Source organism: Neolamprologus multifasciatus, chromosome 5 (genome assembly GCF_963576455.1).
Source record: "Neolamprologus multifasciatus chromosome 5, fNeoMul1.2, whole genome shotgun sequence".
NCBI classification, from domain to species: domain Eukaryota; kingdom Metazoa; phylum Chordata; class Actinopteri; order Cichliformes; family Cichlidae; genus Neolamprologus; species Neolamprologus multifasciatus.
Window position 1 is genome coordinate 20,251,749 of NC_140443.1, and position 25,983 is coordinate 20,277,731.

The 25,983-nt window shown below is 39.9% G+C and overlaps 2 protein-coding genes across 4 annotated transcripts in view; one reads left to right on the forward strand and one right to left on the reverse strand.

Moving 5' to 3' along the window:
- celsr2 (cadherin, EGF LAG seven-pass G-type receptor 2) overlaps positions 1 to 5,076 on the forward strand; it is a 72,487-nt gene extending 67,411 nt beyond the window's left edge. Inside the window, exons 33-34 of one of the 3 annotated variants that reach the window (XM_085158603.1) lie at positions 30 to 252; positions 2,091 to 5,076. In XM_085158603.1, the coding sequence (XP_085014729.1) occupies positions 30 to 252; positions 2,091 to 2,115 (248 nt within the window). In that variant the 3' untranslated portion in view covers positions 2,116 to 5,076. The remainder of the gene's footprint in view (positions 1 to 29; positions 253 to 2,090) is intronic. The other 2 variants (XM_085158604.1, XM_085158605.1) reach the window with 2 other exon arrangements.
- An 89-nt stretch (positions 5,077 to 5,165) lies between these two features.
- The window catches only part of dstyk (dual serine/threonine and tyrosine protein kinase), a 28,426-nt gene continuing 7,608 nt past the window's right edge, over positions 5,166 to 25,983 (reverse strand). Inside the window, exons 3-14 of the mRNA XM_085158606.1 lie at positions 19,113 to 19,607; positions 18,763 to 18,958; positions 15,343 to 15,581; positions 14,245 to 14,328; positions 13,962 to 14,138; positions 10,673 to 10,802; positions 10,113 to 10,269; positions 9,464 to 9,596; positions 9,209 to 9,322; positions 7,338 to 7,452; positions 7,057 to 7,191; positions 5,166 to 5,803 (exon numbers count right to left, since the gene is read on the reverse strand). Coding sequence (XP_085014732.1) covers positions 5,616 to 5,803; positions 7,057 to 7,191; positions 7,338 to 7,452; positions 9,209 to 9,322; positions 9,464 to 9,596; positions 10,113 to 10,269; positions 10,673 to 10,802; positions 13,962 to 14,138; positions 14,245 to 14,328; positions 15,343 to 15,581; positions 18,763 to 18,958; positions 19,113 to 19,607 — 2,163 coding nt within the window. The 3' untranslated portion in view covers positions 5,166 to 5,615. The remainder of the gene's footprint in view (positions 5,804 to 7,056; positions 7,192 to 7,337; positions 7,453 to 9,208; positions 9,323 to 9,463; positions 9,597 to 10,112; positions 10,270 to 10,672; positions 10,803 to 13,961; positions 14,139 to 14,244; positions 14,329 to 15,342; positions 15,582 to 18,762; positions 18,959 to 19,112; positions 19,608 to 25,983) is intronic.

The following is a 25,983-nucleotide window of genomic DNA, read 5'->3' on the forward strand; positions in this document are numbered from 1 at the left end:
GACACAAACCAAATCTTACCCCTGTCCAGGGATCCTAAAGAAGAAGCAGCTCTCTCCCATCGTGGAGAGGAACAGCTTCAACCGCATCAACAATGAACTGTGCGAAAACGCTCCGGGTACGGCGTCCCCTCATGGATCTTCCTCTAGTGAAAGTCGAGCGGCCTCGGCTAAACGCAGCTTGCCTGACCAGCTGAACGGGGTCGCCCTGAGCATCAAGGCGGGGACAGTGGACGGCGACTCATCGGGATCAGAGTGAGTATCAGGAAGTCGATACAGGTGAAAACCAGCATCAGATTCTGAGAAAAGGGAAACTCACTCATGCAAACGCATCAGTGTCGTCGCCTACGTGTGTGTCCGCTGTTTGTTGCTGGAGTCGTTCAGTGTTTCGTTCAGCTGTCTGTGTCAAATTATGAGTCTTGCTGCCATCAGTGGTCGTTTTCATTCCTGGTAGTCTGTGTCGTTTCCACTCGAACCGCTTAAATGTTAACGTGAAACCAAATGAAGACAGCACCATTCCTGATATCCTGTACACAGTGAAAGTCAGTGTGGGCTCAAAGAGTTCACTTAGGTCTAAAATATTATCACTATAGGCACTGACCTTAAAGATCAATATATTTTTGGAATAATCACTATATTATATATGTAATAAATTTCTGTGGCCATCGTGTTTAAAGGAGCAGTTTAGAACTTTTCTATTTTAAATGTGAGTTTTACTGCCATCGCTCCTTTTCTCTGTTCTGGACATCGGCAGCTTTCTGTCATTGTTTTAAGGCAGCTTAGTGCTTCACGCAAACACATCTTACTAGTACAGAATAAAGCAAAGACAACATGTGCATGTGCAACATGTGAATAATACTGCGCAAATGTCTTGAGTCCCATTTATATTTTACTTTGAGTTCTGCAGACTTTCTCGAGGTCTTAGTTATGGCCAGAAGAGAGAGAGTTCAGACTGAAGAATAAAGGAGATCGTAGCAAATATTGACTTCGAAACACGTTAAAAACTGTACAAACTCTGTTTTTGCTATATTTACATTTATGTTTGCGTGTTTCAATAAATCGCCGCAGCTATTGTCTAAAAACATATACAGAATATGTCTGTGAAGGTTCTCAGTCATCCATATACAGAACATATACAACATATACAGAAATAAGAGTGGGGCTCAAGACTCATACACAGTACTCTTAAGTGTGGTTTTTACACACAGTTTGAGATTTCTGGAACAACAAGCCAAAAATACCACATTTATAAAACTGCTTGTTAAATGCCGTCTCAGTGTCACTGATCATGAAGTCAGTTTAACTGTAAACGCAGTGATAGGTGACGATTTTCACAGGGTAATGAAAGCTTTAGTGCCATAAATGTAAACATAGTGATAGTTAAAGATCCTGCACACCTATCCATAGGATTTTATTAAGTCTTTTTTAGCAGCTGTTAAGAAAAATTAAAAGTGACCTTACTCTTGTTCTAGTAGGAGAACAAATCAGGCCAAAGATTTGATACCGACGGATGCTAGAAAAGCTTTTCAGTTAGGAGAAGGCTCATTGCAAAGAGGATTGAGACAGATCGTCAAATTTGCACATTAAAAGTATTTGAAAAAAGGCACAGAAATTATTTGTGATCATGTAGACAAAAACCTGGAGATCCAGCAAGAAGAGAGGAAATCTTTTACTATGAAACTGTATAAAACCAGTGGCCCACGGCTGGTTGAGACGTAAACACTTTTGTATTCATTAAAAGGTACTTTAAAGATTTTGAAATGCAGTCATTATTCACAGCAGTGTGAATTCCAGTTTACTAACCAGCCTTCTTTACCCCCTTTTTCTCTTTCCAAAAATCTCAGATTTTTATTCTTTAGTTTTATCCCATGAAGCTCTGATCCTCATTCAGAAACAATCAGGATCACTGTCTTCAGATTGGTGCATCATTTTTTCGGTCACCCCTGTCATCTGTTTGTGTATCTGTCTGTGTGTGTGTGTTTCATTGTCATTTTTATTTCCTTTTTTTAATTTATTGCATTCGTTTCCAACACTTGTCTCTCCATCCCATCATCCTCTGATTCATCTTCATCGTACCCACCCTGTTTTCCCAGCAGCCACTGCAACACCTCCATGTGACCTTGCTGACGGAGGGGTGTGTCTTTGCAGGTCATAGAGTGACTGCAAACAGGAAGCACTGGATTTCCCCCTTGATAAACTGTGGAAAGAAGGAATTCCCCCTTCCCCTCTCGTCATCTGAAGGAGTTTATGTGTGCGTGCGAGTTCATACACGTGTGCCAAAACTTCAGGAGTCCCTGCGCCACCACCCCGCCCACACCCTCACACAACAAGCCTCACTCTCCCTTTAAAGAAATGGTTTTGTTTACATACTTGAAGAAATGCACTTTTTTTTGATTTACTGTCCTGATTGGCTGGTGGTCCATATTTTTTTCCAACTTTGTTTATTTTTCCAGGATTTTTATATCGTTTTGATGACAGATAATAAAAAGAAGTCATACTTTCAGGCTCATTTAGTTGTACACTTGCAAACATTCAGGGAAATTTTCCATTTTCATCTACTGCTGTGTTTTGTGCCGTCTCTCTGGTCACTGGAGCTGTTGGCGTCTCTGCCCGTCTGACGTTCGATGACTTCAGACTCAGGCTGTTGAGGTTTTACAGGCCTGAAAATATCCAAGAGACGCAACACGCTCGAGTGCGGGTCGTCCTCAGAGGCTCTTTGCGTGTTCGTGGACCGTGAGCTGCTCACTAAGACTGACTGCATCTGCCTGGATTCTCCATGTAAGCTACTGATTACTGAAGGGTGTTTCCAGAGGCCACAGGTGGGAACAAACCTGTATGTGCAGACCTTAAAAAGTAAAGACTCAAAGGACTTTTGATACACTTTTTTTAAGCCACTGAGAGCACATCTTTTTTTTTTTTACGGACGTGGGAATTTTTCATTGTTTTATCCGAGGGACGCACACATCTGAGTTCAGTGACTAAACAGCTGTATTTTATAGACTAGCAGCGAAGCTTGTGTCTTTTGTAAAGTAATTAAATACATGCAAATTTGAGCTGTAATTCATTTTTACTGTACAGAGTGGCCTGTAAATGAATTGAGAACATATTGTTAAATGTTAGTAAATATGTACACACGTTCAGACCTTGGTTTTAGGAAATACTCTTGATACCTGAGAGAAAAAAAAGTCTCTTATGAGTAACTACTGAGATTGATGTGAAGCCATTTTTTACCAACCATATGAGTTTAATGTATAAATTTCATGCCAACACTACCACGTCAGTCATGGTGTTATAACACTGGTGTCCAAACAGAGGATTGTCTTTCACTCTGCCGCTCCTGTTTGTACTGATTAAACTGTTTTCTACCATTCCCGTCGTTTCGGCCTGTTTATTGGAGCCAGTTCAGGTAACGCTGCGTTTCAGATGTGTTAGTTTGATAGTCCTTCAGTACAGCTGTTTGCAGCTGTCACGCATGGGTTATATTCTCTAAAAAGAAAAAAAGAGTTGATCACACTTACACACTTTAACTTTAGAAATTAGAGTATTGTTGTGTTCTTATAAATGAACATCACTGGAATCTTTTTGGAATTTGGAAAAGTGTGCTTTTATGTCTTGAGAGCTAGAAAAATGAGTCATCCACAGCCAGGAAACTGTTATTTTAGATAAAAATGGTAATGGAGCTCAGCCTGACAGCTGTGATTATTGAAACAGATGTTATCTCCGTGTTTTTTCTAACATTAAAATGACAAATTGTAAAAACAATAGTTTTACTTTATATATTAAGTGTTTAGTGGGGACTTTAACCTCCACCTGCAGCAGTCCAGAGGCAGCTGAGAAAAGCCATGGCAGTGGTGGGCGACTAGTTTTTCCTAAAGGGCCACATGAGGAGCTGGGACTGTCATGGAGGGCCGCACCCTTATTAGAAAGGGCCTCCACAACAGTCCCAGGTCCTCATGTGGCCTGTTGGGAGTCATGTTGTTTTATTTTTGCTTTTTATGCTAAGCTAAGCTAGACATGTGAACTGCTATTTCACTGGTAAACCTTTTAACTGTAACTACATTTTTCATTTTTAAAAAACTGGTTTTTTTTTCTAACCTTTGGATTGCAGGGTTAACAGTGGCGTCATTGCTAGGCCACTCTCAGAGATGAGCTGCCAGACAGAAAAAACTGAGTGCTGGGAACACAGTCATTCATTCCTTTCATTTTTGTTTTTAAGTTCATGCTTTAAAGTTCAGGTCTGTTGCTATAAAATCACCACACACAAGAAAAATGTTTGATTATGGTTTAAAACAAGACACCAAAAAAAAAAAGCCAGATTTGTGTTTATGTATTTAAAAACAGACGCATAGTCAAGTTTATACCGAAATAAAAATATAACACCGGATATCCTGATCTGGTCGTGAACCATGGTCTGATGACAAGCAGGTTAACTTAAGATTGTAACTACCACAAAACAGACATAAAAGGTGTTTTTATAGATCATTTGTTTGCACAGGTGACCACAATTGGCCTGGGTTTGACGGACCTCTGTCCAATAAAGGCTAAAATAATCATTCTAAAAACAAAATTGATGGAAAGTATGATTGCAGTTATTGGTGATTCATCACTCAGATATTTTAATCTGTTTATTATTTATAATATATTAGGGAACTTTTCTGAGAGACTAGGTTAGGACTTTTAAATGGAGCTGGATGAATTTGGGTTGTTTTCTTATCATGTACTGTATGAGCTTTGTGTCACGAGTCACCCATAACTTTCCAAACTTGTCTCTCAATATTACAACTCAAGCCTGTAGCCCACTAGATGGTGCTAATGCTCTTTACCTGCTTTCTGTCTGGAGCTCCAGCTGCTTCTGAAATGAATGCACAAACTCAATATCTTCGAAAAGCACTGCTTATTAAACATTTGAATTATAATTTTCCCTGAGAAAAGTCCTCAAATGCAAGAAAGAAAAAAAAGTGTTACATTAAAAAAACAATAAGAATATTTAACAATCAGTTGTAAAACAGCCTTTCAATACTGGATGGTTGGTGATTAGCCTTTGCCTTTGCATCAGCATGAGGATTTACTGCCGCAAGAAAATGTCCCCAAAAGTCCATTTCTACTAAAAACTTCTTAAAAACTTGTTTCCTAAAATTGACTTAAAAATGAATCTGCAACACGATTGATTGGTTGTAACAGATAATTTTATTTAAAAAAAGATGTGCTTGTATAGACAGACATGTTCAGTTTAAATACAATCTAAAATTAATTTTATATTTTTTTCATAATACTGGGAATGGACTACTTTTTAAAACACTTTGAACCTAGTAACATTTCTATGACAAAGTAGCAATTAGCAGTGCAGCAACAAGCAAATAGTAGAGTTTGTATACAAATCAATTACACACAATCAATAAAACACATATTTGCAAACTTCTGGTCAACATCTCATAAATAATATAAATGCAACAAGTGTGAACAGGGGGGTCAACTTGGACATCTTTTTTTGTTTTTGTAAATGATGCCTGGTTTTCCGAAATTCTCCGTTCAGTTCCATTCTTCATAAATACAACAAAAATACTTTTCCAAACAGTATCTCTATCACACACACACGTGTTAGTTTGTCTGGAGTGTATTCAGTTTGAGTCCTCCAGACTGCTGCTTTTCTGCTGTGAGTTGCAGTTGCAGAGCCGCTTCATAATACTTTGCAGGCTCGGCTCAACAATACCAAGAAGGGGTCTCTGGGAGGGGTCCCCGTTCCAGCAGGCCTCCATCAGCTGCCAACACTCTTCGTCAAAAGTAGGCACGCGCTCTGGTCTGGAACCTGATGGAGGACAACATGGATACAAGTGAGTCTCTGGCCGAAACACGAGCGATCCAAAGATTTCCTCAAATATTCACCCTGTTTGACAATCAACAGATTATCTGTGTGTTCAGCAGTGACAGTTACACTTCCTTACATGACCTACCACTAGGGATGGGTACCGGTTCTGTCATAAACGGTAATAACCAGACCGAAAAGCAGCACACATTTCGGTGCTTTATTTTTCCTGAGCTGTGATACACTTTAGATTAAAAACATCCCCCAAAAACCCGAAGATTAGAATCCTGGCCCCAACCCCATCCAGTGTAGCAGAAATGATGACGGATGAGCAGAAGCTGTTCTTCTCTGCGTGAGTAGCATAATGTTGCCCGTGTGTAATTTACGTTGAGTAGGCTAACCACGTTATTACATTAATGCATGTAAGGTGAACTAGCAAACATCATCATAGCCACATGCGGCTGTCTTCTTGTTTGATGGCAGATACTCCCTTCACCCTGGCCAAAAAGGCTAAAATGACCAAAGAAAAAGTGGAAAACAGTTAAACATGAGAGGTTTTTGGACAAAGTTTGTTTTTTCCATTGTTTAAGCACTGCTTCCAGCCAAGAGTGATACCATATATGCCCCATAGCTGCAGAAAAGGCTAACATTGTTATCTTTTTACAAAAAAAAAAAAACAGCTGAACATGAGAGGTTTTTGGACCAATTTTGTGTTCTCCATTCTTTAAGCACCGGCACCGTTTCAAAAGTACCGGTTTGGCACCGGTATCGGATAAAACCTAAACGATACCCATCCCTACCTACCACTTTATGGCCGAGTTGCTGTCATTCCCAATTGCTTCTACTTTGTTATAATACCACTAACAGCTGACTGTGAAATATTTAGTAGTGAGGAAACAGCTGGACTTGTTGCATAGGTGGCGTCCTATCATGGCACCACGCTGGAATTCACTAAGCTCCTGAGAGTGACCCATTCCTTCACTAACTTTGTAGAAGAAGTCTGCATGCCTACGTGCCTGATTTTATACACCTGTGGTTGTTGAAGTAACTAGAATACCTGAATTCAATGATTTGGATGTGTGAGTGAATACTTTTGGCACTGTAGTGTACATTTTGTTTTGGGATTATTAAAAAAAAACTCTCTCCCAAATTCGCAAACTAAACTAAGATTTGTATTCTCCAAGATTCAAAGTTATTAAATGAGTCCAAGTCCACCACCTAGGCTCATGTGATTCTAAGGTGTTAGGGCCGTTTACCTTTTTTAACGTTGTTCCAGAGCTGATCCTTGCTGGAACATTTCTCAAAAGCCTCTGGAAGTTTCACTGAACCGGTGCACAGGTACCAGAACAGGATCCCAAAGGCGTAGACGTCGACAGAGTTGTCATATTTTCCTGTCGGGAGACGAGCCACAGTGAAGTTAAAACCTGACACACAAAACAAGCTGCAGTTATGACTTCCTGCTCTTATAACTCTGCTGTCTTCTTCAGTGAGTAAAATGGCAAGGTTTCTTTTTTAATGCACTGCCCCATCATCATACCTGTAAACAGCTCTGGAGCCATGTGGATGGGAGTTCCTACTATGCTGCCAGACATCATGGCTTCTGGTTTACAGAAGCCCAGGTCGGTGATCTTTGCCCGATTTTGTTTGTCCAACTAGAAAAAGCAAAGAGATGGTTATCTAATCAAGTAGAAAATACTGCAGTAATTAAATTTTCGCTCATAAAAATGTGGTCTGATCTTTCTGCGAAGGCCGAGTTTACAGTCACCTGAGAGCATTCGTGCACACAGATGGCTTGTTGTAAGAGTCCAGCTGTAGGACGCATGCATAGCTATTGTGCTGCAGTCTGTAATTTTATATTTATTTATAAGCATGCGTGTATATTTTCAATTGTATAATCAAAACAGGTATACAAACAAGATCTGCTAGACAGGAGCAGGCATTAACAAGCATGTGATTCCTCCTACGCTTTTCCAAACAAAAAGGGGTCAACTTATTTTTCGAAGCTTTCTTTGATTTCATGTTTATTCATTTTTTTTTAATGTGCATTAACACTTGTTACTTGAATGTTTAAAATAAAGATTGGAAACTGTAGTTCTAATGTTGGCTACAGCTATTAACAAAGTTAAATCAAACTACACTAATAACAATCAAACTGAACTTGCATCTGTTGAACACTTTTATTATCACATGCATTTAATGTGAAGGCTGCAAAAACTAAGAAAACTCTTGATTTTACTAACTTGTGGAACCTCATTCAGCAGCAACAACCTCCACCAGATGCTCCTTGTAGAACGAACACAACACAAAGGACAAATTTAGGAAAGTTTCTCCCTGCAAAGCTGTCCAATATTTATGAGATTTCCTGATTTAACCCTGGGCAGACCATGCCACAGCATCTCTACAACCACTCTGATAATTTAATTTTGTGCACTGAATTAACTGTTTCCTCATTGAATACAGACTTCAGAGCCGGGATGAAGTTCTGTTCATTTTTCTCACAATTCTGTTTATTAAATTTGAGAAAAATAAAAGAACAAACTACAAAAAACTATCAAACAACGCTACAGTGATGCTGTTAAACTGAAGCTGTGACATCAGTAATGCAATGAGACAATACTCTGCACTTGCACAGGGCCCGTTTTATATAGTGAAATACAACAACTAGTCCATAAATCCAGTCTACGTACTTTAGACCAAAAAGGTGGCGATCATCCGTGTCATCTATTCAATTCCAGATTATAAATCAGACGTATAAATCAAACAGACGTTCCACTGATCACGTTCTTCCATATTCACAACCTCTGAGATTACAGATTTCCACAAAGAATAGAGGAAGGATCATCTCTGACCCACTTCAACATTATAGCATTAAGAGACTGGATCACATCCTCTTTTGCAGACAGGAGGGAATCTTCCCAAGCAGATGTAAGAGTGCATTTTCCAAAAGCTGCTGACCTGTTGTTGCACTAACACTTGAACATACTACTGTCCAGACGGTTTGTGGATTCCCACAAACAACGCAACCTGAGATTTACATTTACTTTTCTCCATTTTTGCACCCGTCTGTAAAACCTTTAGCCAGAATGTGTGGAGAACATCCAGGTGGTCTTTTGCAAACCTGCAAACCTCAGTGGAAACAGACATACAGCTGTTTGCATTTTATTAGTGTAATCAGACTGTTTATATTTGTGACTCAGATCACAGGTGAGTAATCGATGTAGAGATTATTGTAATTGTATGATGCTGAACCTATGGAGTGCATTTTCTTCTGTGCTTGGAAAGGTGTCATTTCAGATCAACTGTGCCATTTATTTTATGAACGTGGGCCACTTTGATAATATAGTGTTCTGATAGAGCTACACAGTCACAGACTATAACCGGTCTAACTGACAGCTGATCTGAACTTACCAGAACATTTTTTAGCTTTATGTCTCTGTGCAGGAGACCCTGACCATGGAGGAAACGGATCCCCTCCACCACATCCAGAGCAATCTGCAGTCTCTCCTTCAGTGATAAACCAGCCTGGCAGGGACGGACAAAAACAACAGAGAGAGAGAAACCGGAGACTTAACAGGATGTAAAGAGCAGAGTAGAAGGAATACGAAGCTGCTCCTATAAAGCAATGACCTAAGATCACTGTTATTCGCTGCTTTATCGAGTCACCTTCAAGCCTGTGTAGAGGTCTCGGTGCAGCCGCTCCATGATAAGCAGCACAGATATGCTGGAGCCGTCTCCATAGGTGTAATCAATCACAGAGCCGTGCAGGTCGACCAGTCTCTCATGTTTGGGCAGTGACCTGAGGAGACGCACACACCCAAAGAAAGGGGAGGGAAAAAATATATTTTAGCTATAAAAATCATAAAATGTTTACATCTCACCCGCCGTCCACTTTCTTCTGCTTATACTACTGTTATCTTGAAGTCAACCTTGTTTGCCTTTGATAAATTCGCCTCTGCAAAGTTTTGGAGATTCCAGAATTCCTCAGAGTTGAGGCGGTTATAGCGCACAAGCATTAACTGTGCTAACGAACTCATGCTATCACCTTTAAAAATAAACACTGACATGACACAAAAGAGCTTCAAGGCTTCAACAGCCAAAATGACTTTTCTATAAGCTGGGTGGAGTTTGGCCTTGAAAACAGGCAGCCTGTCATGTTCTATAAGCAGAGCTCTGCTCTTGATGAATGCACCTGCTGCCTGAGAAACTTTCTTAGTCACAGCTGCTGAGCGCGAGTAAAGCTGCGATGCATTTGGAGCCAGCTGTTTGGTGTGAAGACGCGACTGTGTTCAAACACTTGTTCCTAATAACTCACCGTGTGTAGTGAAACTCTAAAGCCAGGTCGTTCCAGTGTTTATCGTCAGGCGGGACCACGGACTTTAGTGCACATGGGTAGTGTCCTCCCCAGCTGTCACACAAATACACAACGCCGTACTGACCCCGACCCAACTCCCGCCCGAGCTTGGGCTTGCCTGTGAGAAGAAAGGGAGAAAAAAAAGAAAAGAATTGCAGATAATAAGATTGTGTTTAGAAATGCAGCTTTGAAGCTAAGTCTGAAACTTTGCCAGTGTCTGAGTATTTTAACCAGTCACTTATTGTGTTTCTAAATTAGATTTGCCTATTTTTAAGTAGTGTACTCACACTCAATTATACTGTGACCTTCACTGTACAGTTTCATCTACTGGGAGTGGAAAGTCTCCCTGTGTTTTCCCCCCATGACCTAAAATTTATACTCTTCATTCAAGCAGGGACACATCTTGGAGTTAAATTAGTTAAGTTCAGATTTAGAACTTGACAGAGCCACAGTTTAGCAGAAACGTGTGAGTGCACTGTGCCTGTTTGTGGAAACGACAGAGGAATTTGGTGGTGACTCACCGTGCAGCAGCACATCCCTCAGAGAACGGCTCTCCAAAGACAGGCGGGCCAGTCGAGGGGCGTGGTCCTTCCTCACACGCAGCCACAGGTCCTCGGTGCGCTCCAGACGGCCCGTGTGCCCTTCCTCCAGCTGCAAACACAACACATGGCGTAACAACTCATGCCCAGCATTAGGACATATCAAAGAGCTGATCTCATTCATTAGCAATAACATTTATTTTCCAAAATAAGTTACTAACCAGTTATTTTTGTAGGGAAAAAAGCCAGCAGAGAGGCTCCTCTCTAAAGGTTTAAACTTAATGTAAGCACAGCTCTGACTGCTTCTTGAAAATCCCCCTTTAACTAACAGAGTCCATGTACAGAGCTGATGGATGCTTCATTGAGCCACCCATCATGTTTGTTTGGCCCAAGAACGTTCTCCCTCATAGTAAAACAAGTTTGGTCTCAAAAGAGTCGCACTAACATGAGTCAAAGACCGCTTTGCTCTCTACAGAAACATAAGCACAGGCAGCTCATTACACATTTTAAGTTTCCTCCGTTTCTTTTAAGAACACCACATCACACCATGCTGAGATATACCAAAGTTCAACTAACAGCCTTGGTGAATCATCTTATTAGTACAAAATGTTATTTTATGTCTGTCAAACTGGGTTATCTTTACCATTTTTGTAGATTCAACTAAATAAATGGTTTCTGTGGTTTTGTGACTAAATAAAATGTAAAATTTGTCCCTTTTTGCACATCCTGTACATCATTTTAAATTAAAAGCTCTGACCACATGTTTTTGGATTCAATAACCTCAATCCATCTGTATGTTATTTTTACAATAAAGCGTGAGATACTACCATGGAAAACTCGCTGGCCCTGACGTTCTCAGTGACCCCTGGCCAGCTGTTTTGACCCCTATGGCTATGTGACGTCATTTGTCAGAGGTCAGCGCAGAGGAGCTCACCGACTCACTCTTTTTTTTTTTTTTTTAAACCAGAGAGCAACAGTAAATTAAAGAACGTGTGCTGTGTGTAAAACAGCTCTAATCTACACGGTCTGGTCACCACTAACAGCTCACTATTACCAAACTAATAAAATACTGCAAGTTCAAACATGGTTAAGTAAATTAAATTACTTATTTGTTTACATCAGGGTTTTTCCTGCATTGTGAAATTTTTTTGGTTCCAACTCAAAGAGAATTCAGGCAGCTCCAGAGGAAATTCCCCTCCTGGCTTGTGATGAAATTATTTTTTAACCAGTTTTGTTAATTGGGGTTTCATCAGCTCAACCAGAAAAGACATTTCTGTTTATCCAATGTTCCCCACAGGCCGATTCTGAGCCAGAAAACAAAATGAACAACAATTTAAAATAATAAGAAGAAGAAGAAGAAGAAGAAGAAGAAACGGAGCAGATACAATAGGGCCTTCGCACTCTCAGTGCTCGGGCCCTAAAAAACAACAACAGAGTAAGCTAGATTTGTTCATATATTCAACACAAGGCAGCTTTGCAGCTAAAGACAGAACTATGCTAATCTCAGCTTGTCTCGTAAATAAATCACGAGACAAGCTGAGATTGTTAAAAGACATCTGCAGGAAAAAATTCACAACAATTAGAGGGATTAAAAAAAATGCTTGATTGTATAAAGAACACATTTTTCTCGGTTTTTATTTACTCATGTATGTGAAGTATGAGCTTTGTATTTAAGAAATTAAGAAAAAAGAAAAGTTTGGATGCTGCAAGCTGTAACGTGTTGCTTAACGTGAGAATCGGTGAGACTGGAGATCATCCATATTTTGCACCAAAAAGCTGAAAAATTGCCGATAGTTTAATATCTGACTCTACCGATTCCCAGATGCAGCTCTGTAATGGGAAAAATTACAGGTCTGTAGTGTGTAAGTGAAATCACCTTAGGGGCTCATGTAAAGTGCCGAGTATCATCGTCGGGTGCTCTTTTAGGCACAAAGGCCATTACACACCGTTGTAAAAAACCATGACATCAATTTGAACATCTTCACGAGTTATCGCATTCACAAGATTTTCAGAAAACTTGATCTGTGATCTTGACATTGAAGTTGAGGTCACCAAGATTCAAACTTATTTGAGATTTTTAGTAGATACACCCTTTGTATGAATTTGAAAATCCTACGTTGCTGTGTTCTTGAGTTACTGAATTCACAAAGCTGGGAGTCCACGCAGCTCGCCCACCTGTCTGGTGAGGTGACAACAATACCTTATCAGACTTTCAAGTGTTACTAATCCTGAATATCACACCAAGCCTGCGTTTTAATGTCCGTTATTCGCCGATGTCCTGCTTGTTTTTCTGGTCGCTCCAACAGGAACGTGACACACGTATGATGTTATTTTAGTCAGCTGGTTTCCACGGCACTCGACAAGTGGATCGGAAGCATAAATAACCTAATTTTCAATTAGTTATGTTCACCCAACATCACCTCCTCTTCTGTCACAATAAATCATTGTATTTGTGTAACTGCATGATAATGGAGACACTGATGTGGCCCACACCGTCTGTCATGTGATAAATATCATTACTCATCTGTCGGGGGCTTTATGGAGGGATGTCCACACCATGCACGCCATTTGCATAAATACAAAAATAATAACAGTGAATCTGATTAAATAACTAATTTGTTGTTTTGTTCTATATTCTATTGTTTGACATTGTTATTTTACTTCTTGTTTTATTGTGATTTGTATCTGTGAAAAGTGGTATTTAAATAAGTTTTACTGATTTAATAAATTGTCTATTTTTGAGCTGTGCGGTTAGCAGCCTTTAGTCTTGCAGCTGCTAAAGAGAACGGGCTTTCAAAGCGTTCGGGTGAAGAAGCGGCTGTGAATTGCTCCCAGCTCTCGCATTTTTTGGCTCCCTGTGAAACCAGCTACTAATGTTACACAAACAATACTAGAGCCGTCCCAAATACCTCTCTGCATATGTGAGAGTTCCAGGAAATGTCTCATAAGGTATACCACAGCATCACACGGCACTTTCATCTCCGCTGCTCAACAAACAAACAACAATGTGTAGATGTTTTGTGGTCACGATTTTTCCCTATACACCAGCGGTAGCTCTAGTTTCACAGCCTCACTGCCCTGGAGGTGGTGCCTTACTTTACACCAACATTTTTTTTGACTGCAGTGAAAGTTACTGGTGAGTAGTCAACCTTTATTGAATCATCACCATTTCATTGACAGTTTTTTACGTATATTTAAGATCATACAGGGGAAAGTATTTGTAGGAATAGGAAAAAAAAAGTGCAGCTAAAGCAAAAGAGAAGGTTTTAACCTGACGCAGAGATGCCGCGAAAGCCTCGTGGGAGCTGTTGAGCCGGGTCCTGAACTGCGAGCAGATACTTCGGGCCAGTTTGGCAGCGCTGAGACTTTCGATGGCATCCTGGGCCACTTTGCGCTTCCACTCTGGAGTGATGGCAGGAGGGTTAACAAACGTTATCCGGTGGATTATCTGCAAGGAAGACGAAGAGACTCATATCAAAAGGGAAAAACATAGCCATCTCATCAGAAGTCCGTGTACTTTAAAAATGATTTGTGTGAATGTTTGAGACACCGACCTGTTTGATTTGCTCCCAAACGAGTCTCGTGACAGAAGATCCAGAATGAAAGGTGACCTCTACGTGATAGGCAGCATTTAACAGCTGTGACAGGTGAGAAAAGAGTTAGCACAAAACCAAAATTTTAAGACAATCTGTGAGTCTAAAAAGCCTCTAGCATGACTAATAAGGGCTCATTATTCTACTTTTGTGTAAAAAACAAAACAAAAAAACCCAAACATCTCGAATAACATGTGAAAAAACCACTTTTCCACTTCAGGAACTCAATCAGGCACAAGTTCACAGAACAGGCTGCTCTGTTCCACTGTGTAACATCCACTCACCTAATGTGGTGATGTAACAGCACAACAGCTTTGACAGTGACACCGTTCAACAACACAGCACAAAGTATGAATAACTGTATCTGTCAGACGCAATCAAAGACAAGAATATTAGAATTAAACTGTTAAATTGTTAGACGGGCGCTCTACAAAAGATAAAGTCAACAAAAGAGTGCATCTTAACCAAAACCACAAACCCAATTCCAAAAGAATTGAGGTGCTGTGTATATTATTATTAATATTAATTATTTAATTAATATTAAAAACAGAATGATTTGCAGATCTCAAACTCATATTTTATTCACAATAGAACATAGAAAACATTTCAAACATTTGAACTGAGAAAACATAAAAGACACATCCTAGTATACACATCTGTGGTATAAATTCAAAATCCTACGTCACCATCGCATTAACCCCGCTCGCCCACATAACAACAGTAAAGGCTGAGGGGTAAAAACAGTGATATAAAAGAAGAGAGAAGCAAACCAGAGACACCGGACGTCACACATCTTTGTTGTGCTTCTGAAAATGAGCTTTTAAAACTGTGATGGTTTTAGGTTTAATTCCTGTTTCTTTAGAGGCCCTCAGAAGTCCACAACCCAACAGGAGATACTTTCTTTCTGCAGTGGAAAAGACCATTGTTCCTGTTGGCCCTTCAGTAAAGTTTCCCCTTTAAGCTTTAATGAAATACTTCTGACATTTTTATATGCGATTAGTGTTCACACCTTACATTTCTTGACACAAACATGTTACATTAGCCTCATTTCTCACCCACCTGTTTGAGATGATTAGAAGTGATATTGTGAACAGAAGAATCAAAGTTGGACTTCTCCAGACTGTCGAGGCATCGCTCCAGAGTTCCTACAAAGCTCTCCCTCAGATAATCCACGGAGCTGATGAGCTTATTCGCCACAGCCTGATTCAAACTGGCCACTATCAGCTCCTGGATCTGGTTGATGCAGGATTTTATCTCTTTTGACGTAACAGGCTCTCCATTTGTTGTCACGATGACGTCTATTTGACGTAAAAGAAAACCGTTTGTCATGTTAACGTGTGGTACATGTAAACAATAAGGACAAATAAATATTGAATAACTGATGTCACTGGATTTTCATTTGATGCTCAACATGTGTACTGGAGGATCAACTTTATATGACTGCATCGGTTTTTGCGAAGACTACTTGTTGAAAATCACGTTTCTCCACAAGAACAAACTTAACAACGCTTCCTACAAGAAAAATAATCACCCCCAGAGGGATGCAAACTACCTCACAGGTACTCTTCATGCTGTTTGGAGGCAGATTGACTCTCCAGGGTTTGAGCCAACAAAGATGACGAGCAGCGATCATACACTTTAATCATCATCCAGCATTAAAAAGAAATTCTTGAAAAATTATTATATATATTATACATTTTGCCTTTTACTGATCATCACTAATATTAATAAATGTAAACACATTTTAAAACACCATTTCTAATAAAAATGTTAATGAAATGTTAATAAACACTCTGAAGACTATTGACACTTTTCTATCACACCCACGTTTTTGGATGAAAGGTGAAAAAAAAGGTTCCAAACTCTAACACACATTTCATTTATCACTCATTAATTGTGCTGTAGGAGCGGGAAAAAAAGGTTCTGAATTCTATTAGCTAAAAAACTAGTTAAACTTCATTTTTATAGTAACTACCTGATACTATGATTTTATGAATATGGACTCTCAAGAGTGTAGTTTAAGTTAAAATAGAACGATGAATGAAGTCCTTAAAATATTTTGATGTTCATTATCTGGCAGCAGATTTGAAGGCCTGTAGAAACTGCATAAACAAGGAACTTAATTCTTCATGCTTGTTTAAAAACAGCCCAAATCACAGATATTAAAGCTTTAAAATGAAAAAAAAAAAAATATATATATATATATATATATATATATATATATATATATATATATATATATACAAAAATTCAACATCAGTGCAATAGTCCCGACGTACAACACCACATACCAAATTCAAATTATTTTTTTTTCTTTTTAGAAAGAGAAAGTTTCAGTTAATATACTGTCCAAACTTTCTTCTCTGTAATTTCTTGATAAACTCAATACATTTTTGAATTATTTTTTTTTAATTTGATGAACTGACACTGAGTGCTCCAGAGCCAAGCTGGATTTTTTAAATTGAAGTAATTAAAATAAAGGGTTGACATTGGCACAATAGCGTTTGCAAACTTGTCAATATAATTTTGTTATAATTCTGCTTCCAACAGGTCTTCTTCTCCTTTGTGTACAAAGCATTGTGTCAGACTTACTGTAGTTTCAACAATGATCTCTACTATCTTTCTCCAGAGGAGAAAAATCTATTTATGTTGCAACACTGATGATAAGGTTATGGATGGAAAAAGTGCACGTTGCTGATTTCCTGATTAATGGATGACTAAAAAGGGAAAAAAAGAAAAAGAAATGGTTCAGTGTTAAAACACCTGCACGGAGTATTACTCAATGTTTTCCAGATAACCAAGAGAAGTTGTTTCTCGAACATACCCGGAGCAAAAGCAACAGCCAATGACTGCCTTTTCTTTCTGAATATGTTGAGTCAGACAGTGCCAAACTTTGGGGGCAGATTGTGAAGCACAGATGGCTTGGTTACATCTGCTTAGATCTATGTAAGTATCTAAAGACTATGCACAGTCTGGCTTTGTAGGCTGTAAACAATGATACACTCACTGGCCATGTATGTATACCTGTTCAATACAAATTTCTAATCAGCCAATCAGATGGCAGTAACCCAATGCATTTAAGTACGCAGACACAGTCAAGGCGACCTGCTAAAGTTTAAAAGGAGCATCAGAACGTGAACAAAGGTGAAACTGAAACTCGCCTGACTGATTTTGGGTGTCAGTCAAGCTGGTTTAAGTATTTCAGAAACTGCTGACTTGCTGGGATTTTCCCACTTAACCATCTCTATTGTTTACAGAGAATGCACAACATGTTGCAAAGTCCAAATCATCTCAAACTGGTTTCACTGTACTCCAGTGGCCTCCACAAGTACCAGATCTCATTCAATAGAGCACCTTTGGGGTGTTTTGGAATGGGGGATTCACATCATGGATGCACAGCTAACAAATCTGCAGCAACTGTGTGATGCCATCACTTCAGTACAGACCAAAATCTCTGAGGAACATTTTAGCACCTTGTTGAATTTTTGCATTGAAGGATTAATTCTGCTCTGAATGCCGAAGTTGGGGCGAGGGGGTCCAATCTGCTCCTAACATAATATACCTTACAAAGTGGACATTCCCCCAGAAACTCTGAACTGGATAATTGGGGAAAAAACAAATGGATGGATGGCACCATCTAATCAGAGGAATAATGAGTTTAACTTACCTAATTAATTAATTTAACTAATGAACACCGTGCATGCACGTGTGCCAGTGTTCAGCCAAAAATATTATCAGGGTGATTAAATTAATCTCGAACAACACCCATACGCCCTCCTCAAAAAAATATTAAAATAAATAAAAACAAAAAACACACAAACAAAAACCCAACAACAGGCTCCTGTAGATGGAAACGTAAACATATTCCATTTATACAAATCACAAATAGAAATACTGGGGCTCTATTAATGATATATTAATGTTAATTAGTCACAATTAAATATTTTAAGTTTTTCCTCAGAAACAGAAAACCTTATCTTGCTTGGTGACATCTAACAGCCACAGAGTCAAATTACCAAAAACCACAGAAATCAACAGCTCATCTATGCTAGCCACAAACACCAAACATGGAAACCGCAGTACTGCTAAGGTTAAAACACATCCTCTGCGATGCTCATTCAAACAGCAACCTTGCACATTGTGTGTGCAGACGTACACAGAAAGACTACAGATGAGGTGAGGTGCAAAACATTATTATTATCATCATCATCATCATCATTACTATTAACAATAAAAACATTAGTTGTGGTTTTCCTTATACTTTTTCAAGGCTAAATAACATCTGCCAGAAGTTTATTTGATCACATCTGAAAATCTGTTTAGACACAAACAAGGCAATCAGATTACTAAGATACTTTGATGTAATCTGTGTAGCATCTTTTGTGCATTTCACCATTTACAAACAGGTCCAGATGGCATTTCCCTTATAGTATGAAAGATCCTACGCCTGTCTATTAGCACCGGTGCTTATCTGCTCACCTGTAAACTCCAGGTTGGCAGCATCCTCCAGTAACTGCTCTTTCATGCTGGTGAGTGTCTCCACTATCATCTCCTTCATCTCTTCCTGTTTGCGGTTAGCAATGGCCATAAGGGAGTTGAAGAGTTCACCCTCTTTCTCGCGGGTGTACTCCAGCCTGCGTGGTGTTATCTGCAGGTCCCTCTGCATGTCAAAGGCCTGCAGGAAAGTGAGGCACAAAGGACAAAGGTCTGTTTGGACCCCCACTGTGACCAAGCAAATCATCAAGTGATTGTCTACTGTGAAGCAGTAGAGCAATACATACAAACATATGAATAAAGACGAACAGTAGTAGGAAACATCATTGTCTGACCTGGTTGATAAAAAGATCTAGACACCGACAGTGAAGTCCATTTAGAAGGCTGGCAGCTTCCACCTGCTGATTTTGAAGCACCTGGCGAGCAAACGGCACCAGTAACCGATGCAGTCTTTCGAAAGATTCACCCAACATGCTCTGGGGCTTGGAGCCCGGTGTGGGCATCTGCGTTGGGGTGCCACAGGAACAGTTTCCTGTCGGGCTATTGAGAAAGCCAAGTGACAGTAGCTGCTTGTGAAGAGGGCTCTTCTCTTTCTCTGTGTGGCGGCCACATTCTGGGGACGCTGCTGGAACGCTGTCAGGCAAACGGACAAAACAGATGGGAAAGGAGAGGATCTCTTTGACCTTCCGGAGCTGTGCCACCTGTTCTGAGCTGAGGGAGTCCTGTTTGATGGCATAGAGTATGACTGGGATCACATTGCGAGTGCAGTCTTCCAGAGCTTCTTCTATGGGCTGGACACTTGGGCAAGGCACCACCATGACCTTTGCTTCCTGACGAGGGAAAACAAAACAAAAACAAAACAATGTGACGCTTATTAAAACCAAATGTTTATGCAGACATCATTACAGGCAATGTGTTCATCTTTTTAGAAAACAGACAATTCAATCAAATTAAATAAAAATTAAAATTTTAGTGAAATCTAGCAATACAAAAACTACTAAAAGGATGACGCCGGGTTTATTTCACAAATATCTGACGAAACTGGCGTCATTTAATTAAAACTAATAAGGACAGAAAACAGAGTTACTTTATTTATTGTACATGTAATAAAATATGTACAATTTCCCATGTGTGAAACAAAAACTCAACAATATCAGGGGAAAAAAAACTTCAGATAAGACCTTCATTCAATCTCTGCTCGGCACCAAACAAAAGGCTGATAAACACAGTGACTATTAGTAAATAAGTAAAGTAAATCCCCTTACAGCCAGACTTCTGGATACCACTGATTGGCTGTCTCGCTATGTGGCCCGCAGATTACAGTCAATCAATTATATATACTCATGATCTCAACTCATTATGTATATAAGACGCACCTGTCCATCGGATCAGTTTCCTCTATTTAAACATCTCCACCATCATGGGCAAAATCATAGGTCAAACAACGTCAAACCCTTGCCTCATGGGGTGAGTATGGTCATGGGAAAAGTCCAAAACCACACACGAGCAGCTTGTAAATAATCTGAAGGCAGATGGGACCACAGTCACCAAGAACAGTAATGATAACACATCATGCTGTAATGGACCCACAGGGTCTTACTGCTCAAGAAGGCAGATGTACAGGCCCAGTTTAAGCTTTCCAGTGAACATCTAGATTCAGAGAAGGCTTGAGAGAAAGTGATGTGGTCAGATGAAACTAAAATCAGGGTTCTCTGACATCAATGCAACCCTTTGTAAGCAGGGAATCAAATGATTATTTACCCCACTGTAGGTGTCTCATGGGAGCTGGTGTAGGGCATAGATTTAAATGTTTTCTTTTTTCAAAAGTTTTTTCCAAGCTATTACAGCCGTGGCAGGCGTGGCTTACATTTATGTCTTCAACCTGCGGTGTCATGTGCACATTGCAATAACACCAAAGTGTAGTGGCACACCAGCACTTCAGCTGACGTGGCATCACTTTTTGCGCATGCTCCTTTCCGCAAGCATAAACCAAGATGCGGTGCTGTGCACTGGCTAGTTTACAAATGCAGATAAACATTAAAGAGCTAATAAAACACTATCAGATGATGATGACTTCGAGATTGCATTTTGGCAACTGGAATTCATCTTTTTCTCAACATGTAACAAAATGCCTGCTTAAACACGATTGGTTGCTAAAACCCAGTGTACAAAACAAACTAAAGAGCTACTCTCACCAAATATTTGAACCCTTGCCTACTGCTCGGCTGTGATATGTGCCCTGCTAATAGAGAACTGTGAACAAAAGCTGAAGCCGCACTGCAAACTGTCCAAGCCTGTTTTTCTGCATTAGGTTTGGCAGCAAGTACAAGCTTCCATATTGGTGCAAATCAAAAGGCAAATACACCGATACCAATCTGTAATTGGTTAATTCCCGATCATTAACCAATGGACTGCTATTAGTCAGGCTCTAACTCGGCCATTAACCTTATGACCTCAAATACCAGCACTACAAACTCCTGTTAAAGACAATCTACAATTCATGCAACAAGATGTTCAAAGAGCTTTCCCTCTGGGAAAGAAACAACATGTCACAGACCGTTTCTAATTCTGAATACATCATGGCACATAAATATTTGTAGTGGTCTTGGGAATGGCTGTGACAGGGCAGAAAAAAAATTAATGCAAAAAGATTTTCTTAACCCTTAATAATTTACGACATTTACAAAAATAGAAGGAGAGACTGTGACGGGGTGGAGGAAGAAAAAAAAGAGCCAGAGGGGGGAAAGAGGCAGAAATGACCAACAGCTACACAAAGGAGACAGTCAGTCCTGTCTCCAAGAAACAAGCAGCGAGGCCGTCTGAGCAGTCTCTTTGGAACAAAGATAGCCTGCAAACATTTGGTCGCAACCAATCAAAATCAATACAATGTTTGAATTGCCTTAATGGAGCCTGTTTTCAACAACAACCCTTCAAGAGGAAGCCTGAAGCGTATTTAGATGTTACTGTTCAGGTTTAATACGACTTCAAAGCCCACGTTAGACTGGGCTTCTACAAAGAAACACAGCAAAGAGAAACAATCATATAAAGTAATTATAAACTTCTAAATGCATATTTTAAGGGTGACTGGCAAAATCACAGTTGTTTGTAAGAGTCTGCAGAAGTGTGGCAGTAAACATATTGGATTATATACCTCAAAAGAATTTTTAGAAACATGGTGGTAGATTAGCACCCTCATATGTCAACATGGTTAGACTGCAGTTAAGTTGAAGCAGGAGGCATGCGTAAATACCCCAGGATGAAGTGAGGGCCAATTAGCAACTGGGCTCTCATCTGCTGGCCTCCTCTATGGCAGGAGTGTGTGAATGCCACAGCCAGCAGAGAGATTCTGTGCCTCCATTTATTTCTTATTCTCTGCTCTTCGTTCAGCAGAGACATAAAGCACTGGGCTGCTTTAGTTGTCTGGTTTGAAGAAAGTGGATTTCATTTTCTTCAAGTGTAGTTAATCAAATGCATACAGTACAAGATCACACTGGTCCTTCTGTCTTTAATTTTTTCAAAGAATCTGAATCGTTGCTGAAAAATATGTCAGCTATTTCAGCTTCTAAGGTCACAATAAGGCACATCTCATGCCCTCCAGTCACACATGAAAGTAAATGGAGATTTGAAACAACCGCCTTTGTTTTCAGTATCGAGGTTTTTCCTTCAGACATTAATCTGTAAAATACTAAACTGCCGCTAAATTAATTTTAATTTGGTACTTACAAATGAACACGATTGGATTTATCTCTGTCTGTTGTGTTTTTCTCCCACACGCATATTCTGATGTGTGCTTATAAACCCGAACACTATTGGCTTTTTTAAAGAAAAGTTTTTAATGGATCTTCTTTTATTAGCACAGCCAACATCAAATGCTAATCTATGCCTTTGAAAACAAAACAAAACACAACAAAATATTTTTCCTAGTGATATGAACACCCAGTGTCCCAGATCTCAACTGTAACCATGGCAATTGTACCACACCAAAGGGTTTGAGATCTGTTTTTTACATGACCTAGTCATGTGAATCACACCAGACCAGTAGCATTACGTAAGGGGGTTGGGCGGGTGGGCTGGAAAAGCCAGGCCTAGTTTCTGGAGATCTGGGATCCTTTGGGAGGCCTTTCCATGTGCCACGCATGATAAGAAATGACTACAATTCACAGACCAAACCAAATCATTTAATTTTCTCAAGATGCTGTGATTTTCTGGTCACACGACCGCAGAGCGTGTGTGAAAAACGGAGGTGAAACACTGCATGCCTAAACAACAGCACAAATCAAAGTGAAAAAACGAACAGCACAAGAAATAATCAGCTCTGCTCAGTAATCTGTTTATGAGCTAAGCCACGTGAGCAAAGCTAATTCAAGCAGGAGACAATGATGAAAAGAATAAATCGATCCATGAAGGGAAAAAAAAAATGGAGAACAATAAATATCAGCTCACAAAATATAAGTACACACTGAATTTTTTTTAAATACATTTCACGACTGAAATAAACCGTAATCAAGGCACTGTTTCATCATTTTTCCACATGATGAAAAATTAAACCAAAAACGTTATCTTTACCGGCTCTAAGTTCTTTTAAATAAAAACCTGATATGAACAAAAACTAAATATTACAAAAGTATTACGCTGTATCATTATTACTTTAAACAAAAACTAAACAAAAATGCTAAATTCCTATTTTCCAGGGTCAGCATCAGCCAGGTGCTGATAATGAAATACACTTGACTAACTGATCAACAACAAGTGTTAGCACCTCTATAAAAGATGAAGTTCTGGCAGTTAATAAGTCTGGAGCATTTGGGTTTGTGTTAATGCCAGGAAGGAAAGACATTAGCGATGATCTTAGAGAAGCAACTCTTCCTGCCCATCAATCCAAGGGGTTTAAGGCCATTTCCAAAGGTTGAGAAAGATAATTCACAAGTGTAAAATGTTAAAGACAGCTCCCAATAATCCCAGTAGCGGTCATTCCAGCAAATTCACCCCAAGGTCAAACTGCGCAATGCTCAGAGATATTGCAAGAAATCCAAGAGCTACAATCTCAGACGCTACAGGCCTCAGTGACCATGTTAAATGTTAAAGTTCATGATAGTGCAATTAGAAAAAGACTGAACAAGTGTGGCTTGTTTGGAAGGGTAACCAGAAGAAAGGCTTTTTTCTTTAACGACTTATGTTTGCAAAAGTTGAATCCAAACAAATCACAAGACTTCTGGAACAATGACCAAAACTGAGATATTTGGATATGATACACAGAACCATGTTAGGAAAAAACCCAAACACAGTATATTTGCCTGAACACCTTATAACAAGTGTCAGCACGGTGGTGGAGGGGTGATGATTTGGGCTTGTTTTGCAATCACAGGACCCTGACACCCTGCAAGTGTTGAGTCAACCATGAACTCCTCTGTATACGTACTCTAAAGCCAAACTGGAGGCCATCTATCCAATAGCTAAAGCTTGATCTAAAATATGGATCAACAGGGTTGGTCAACAGGATAATGACCCCAAACACAGCAGCTAAACTATCCCAGAATGGCTGAAAAAGAAAAGACTCAAGGTGTTGCAATGGGCGAACCCAACCTGACTGAAATGCTGTGGCAGGAGCTCAAGAGAGTTCTGCCTGCAAACCCGATCGAAGTCAAGCCAGTCAAGTGTAATTTCATTTTCACACTACAGGGTGGGTCATTTATATGGATACACCATAAAAACATGGGAATGGTTGGTGATATTAAAGTCCTGTTTGTGGCACATTAGTATATGTGAGGGGGCAAACTCCTCAAGATGGGTGGTGACCATGGTGGCCATTTAGAAGTCGGCCATCTTGGATACAACTTTTGTTTTTTCAATAGGAAGAGGGCCATGTGACACATCAAACTCATTGGTAATGTCACAAGAAAAACAATGGTGTGCTTGGTTTCAACGTAACTTTATTCTTTCATGAGTTATTTACAAGTTTCTCTTTGTTCACAGCCATTGACATGTCAAAGAGGTTAACACGTGAGGAGCGGATCGAAATTGTGTTGATATCTGGTGAACGCAGTAACCGGGTCATTGCAGCAGATTTCAATGCAAGACACCCTACGAGACCATGTTACAGTTAGCAAACTACTTGCTAAGTTTCGTGAAACTGGTTCAGTGCTGGATTTGCCAAAATGTGGACGCAAGAAAACTGTCACTAATGAAGAAACATCAGTGGCTGTCCTAGCTTCATTCAGCAAGAGCCCACAGCGTAGCACTCGCCGCATGTCACTGGAGAGTGGCATTAGTCGAACATCCCTTGCGCGGATATTAGCTACTTACAAATGGCACCCTTACAAACTCCAGCTACTGCAGCATCTCAACGAGGATGACCCAGATCGGCGCACAGAATTTGCAGAATGGGCAAAACAAAAATTGGAACAGGACCCTCAGTTCACGCAGAAGATTTTGTTCAGTGATGAGGCAAACTTTTATGTGAATGGTGAAGTTAACAAACAAAACCACCGCTATTGACCTGACACTAATCCACATTGGATGGATCCCTCCAAGACTGTTGGAACAACAAAAGTGATGGTTTGGTGTGATATATGGGGTACAACGATAGTGGGTCCATCAATGGAAACCTCAAGGCCACTGGATATTTGAAATTGCTACATGATGATGTGTTTCCCTCTTTATGCACTGAAGCTGGCACGTTCCCTGAGTTTTTCCAGCAAGATGGTGCACTACCACATTATGGGTGCCAGGTCCGAGCATTCCTAGATGAACAGTTTCCTGGAAAGTGGATTCGTCGTCGTGGGCCAGTTGAATGGCCCCCAAGGTCTCCTGATCTGACCCCCTTAGACTTTTATCTTTGGGGTCATCTGAAGGCAATTGTCTATGGTGTGAAGATACGAGATGTGCAGCACCTGAAGCTACAGATACTGGATGCCTGTGCTGGCATTTCTCCTGCGGTGTTGCTATCAGTGTGTGAAAAGTGGGAGAAGAGGGTTGCATTGACAATCCAACATAATGGGCAGCACATTGAACACATTTTATAAGTGGTCAGAAACGTGTAAATAACTCATGAAAGAATAAAGTTACATTGAAACCAAGCACACCACTGTTTTTCTTGCGACATTACCAATAAGTTTGATGTGTCACATGGCCCTCTTCCTATTGAAAAAACAAAAGTTGTATCCAAGATGGCCAACTTCTAAATGGCCACCATGGTCACCACCCATG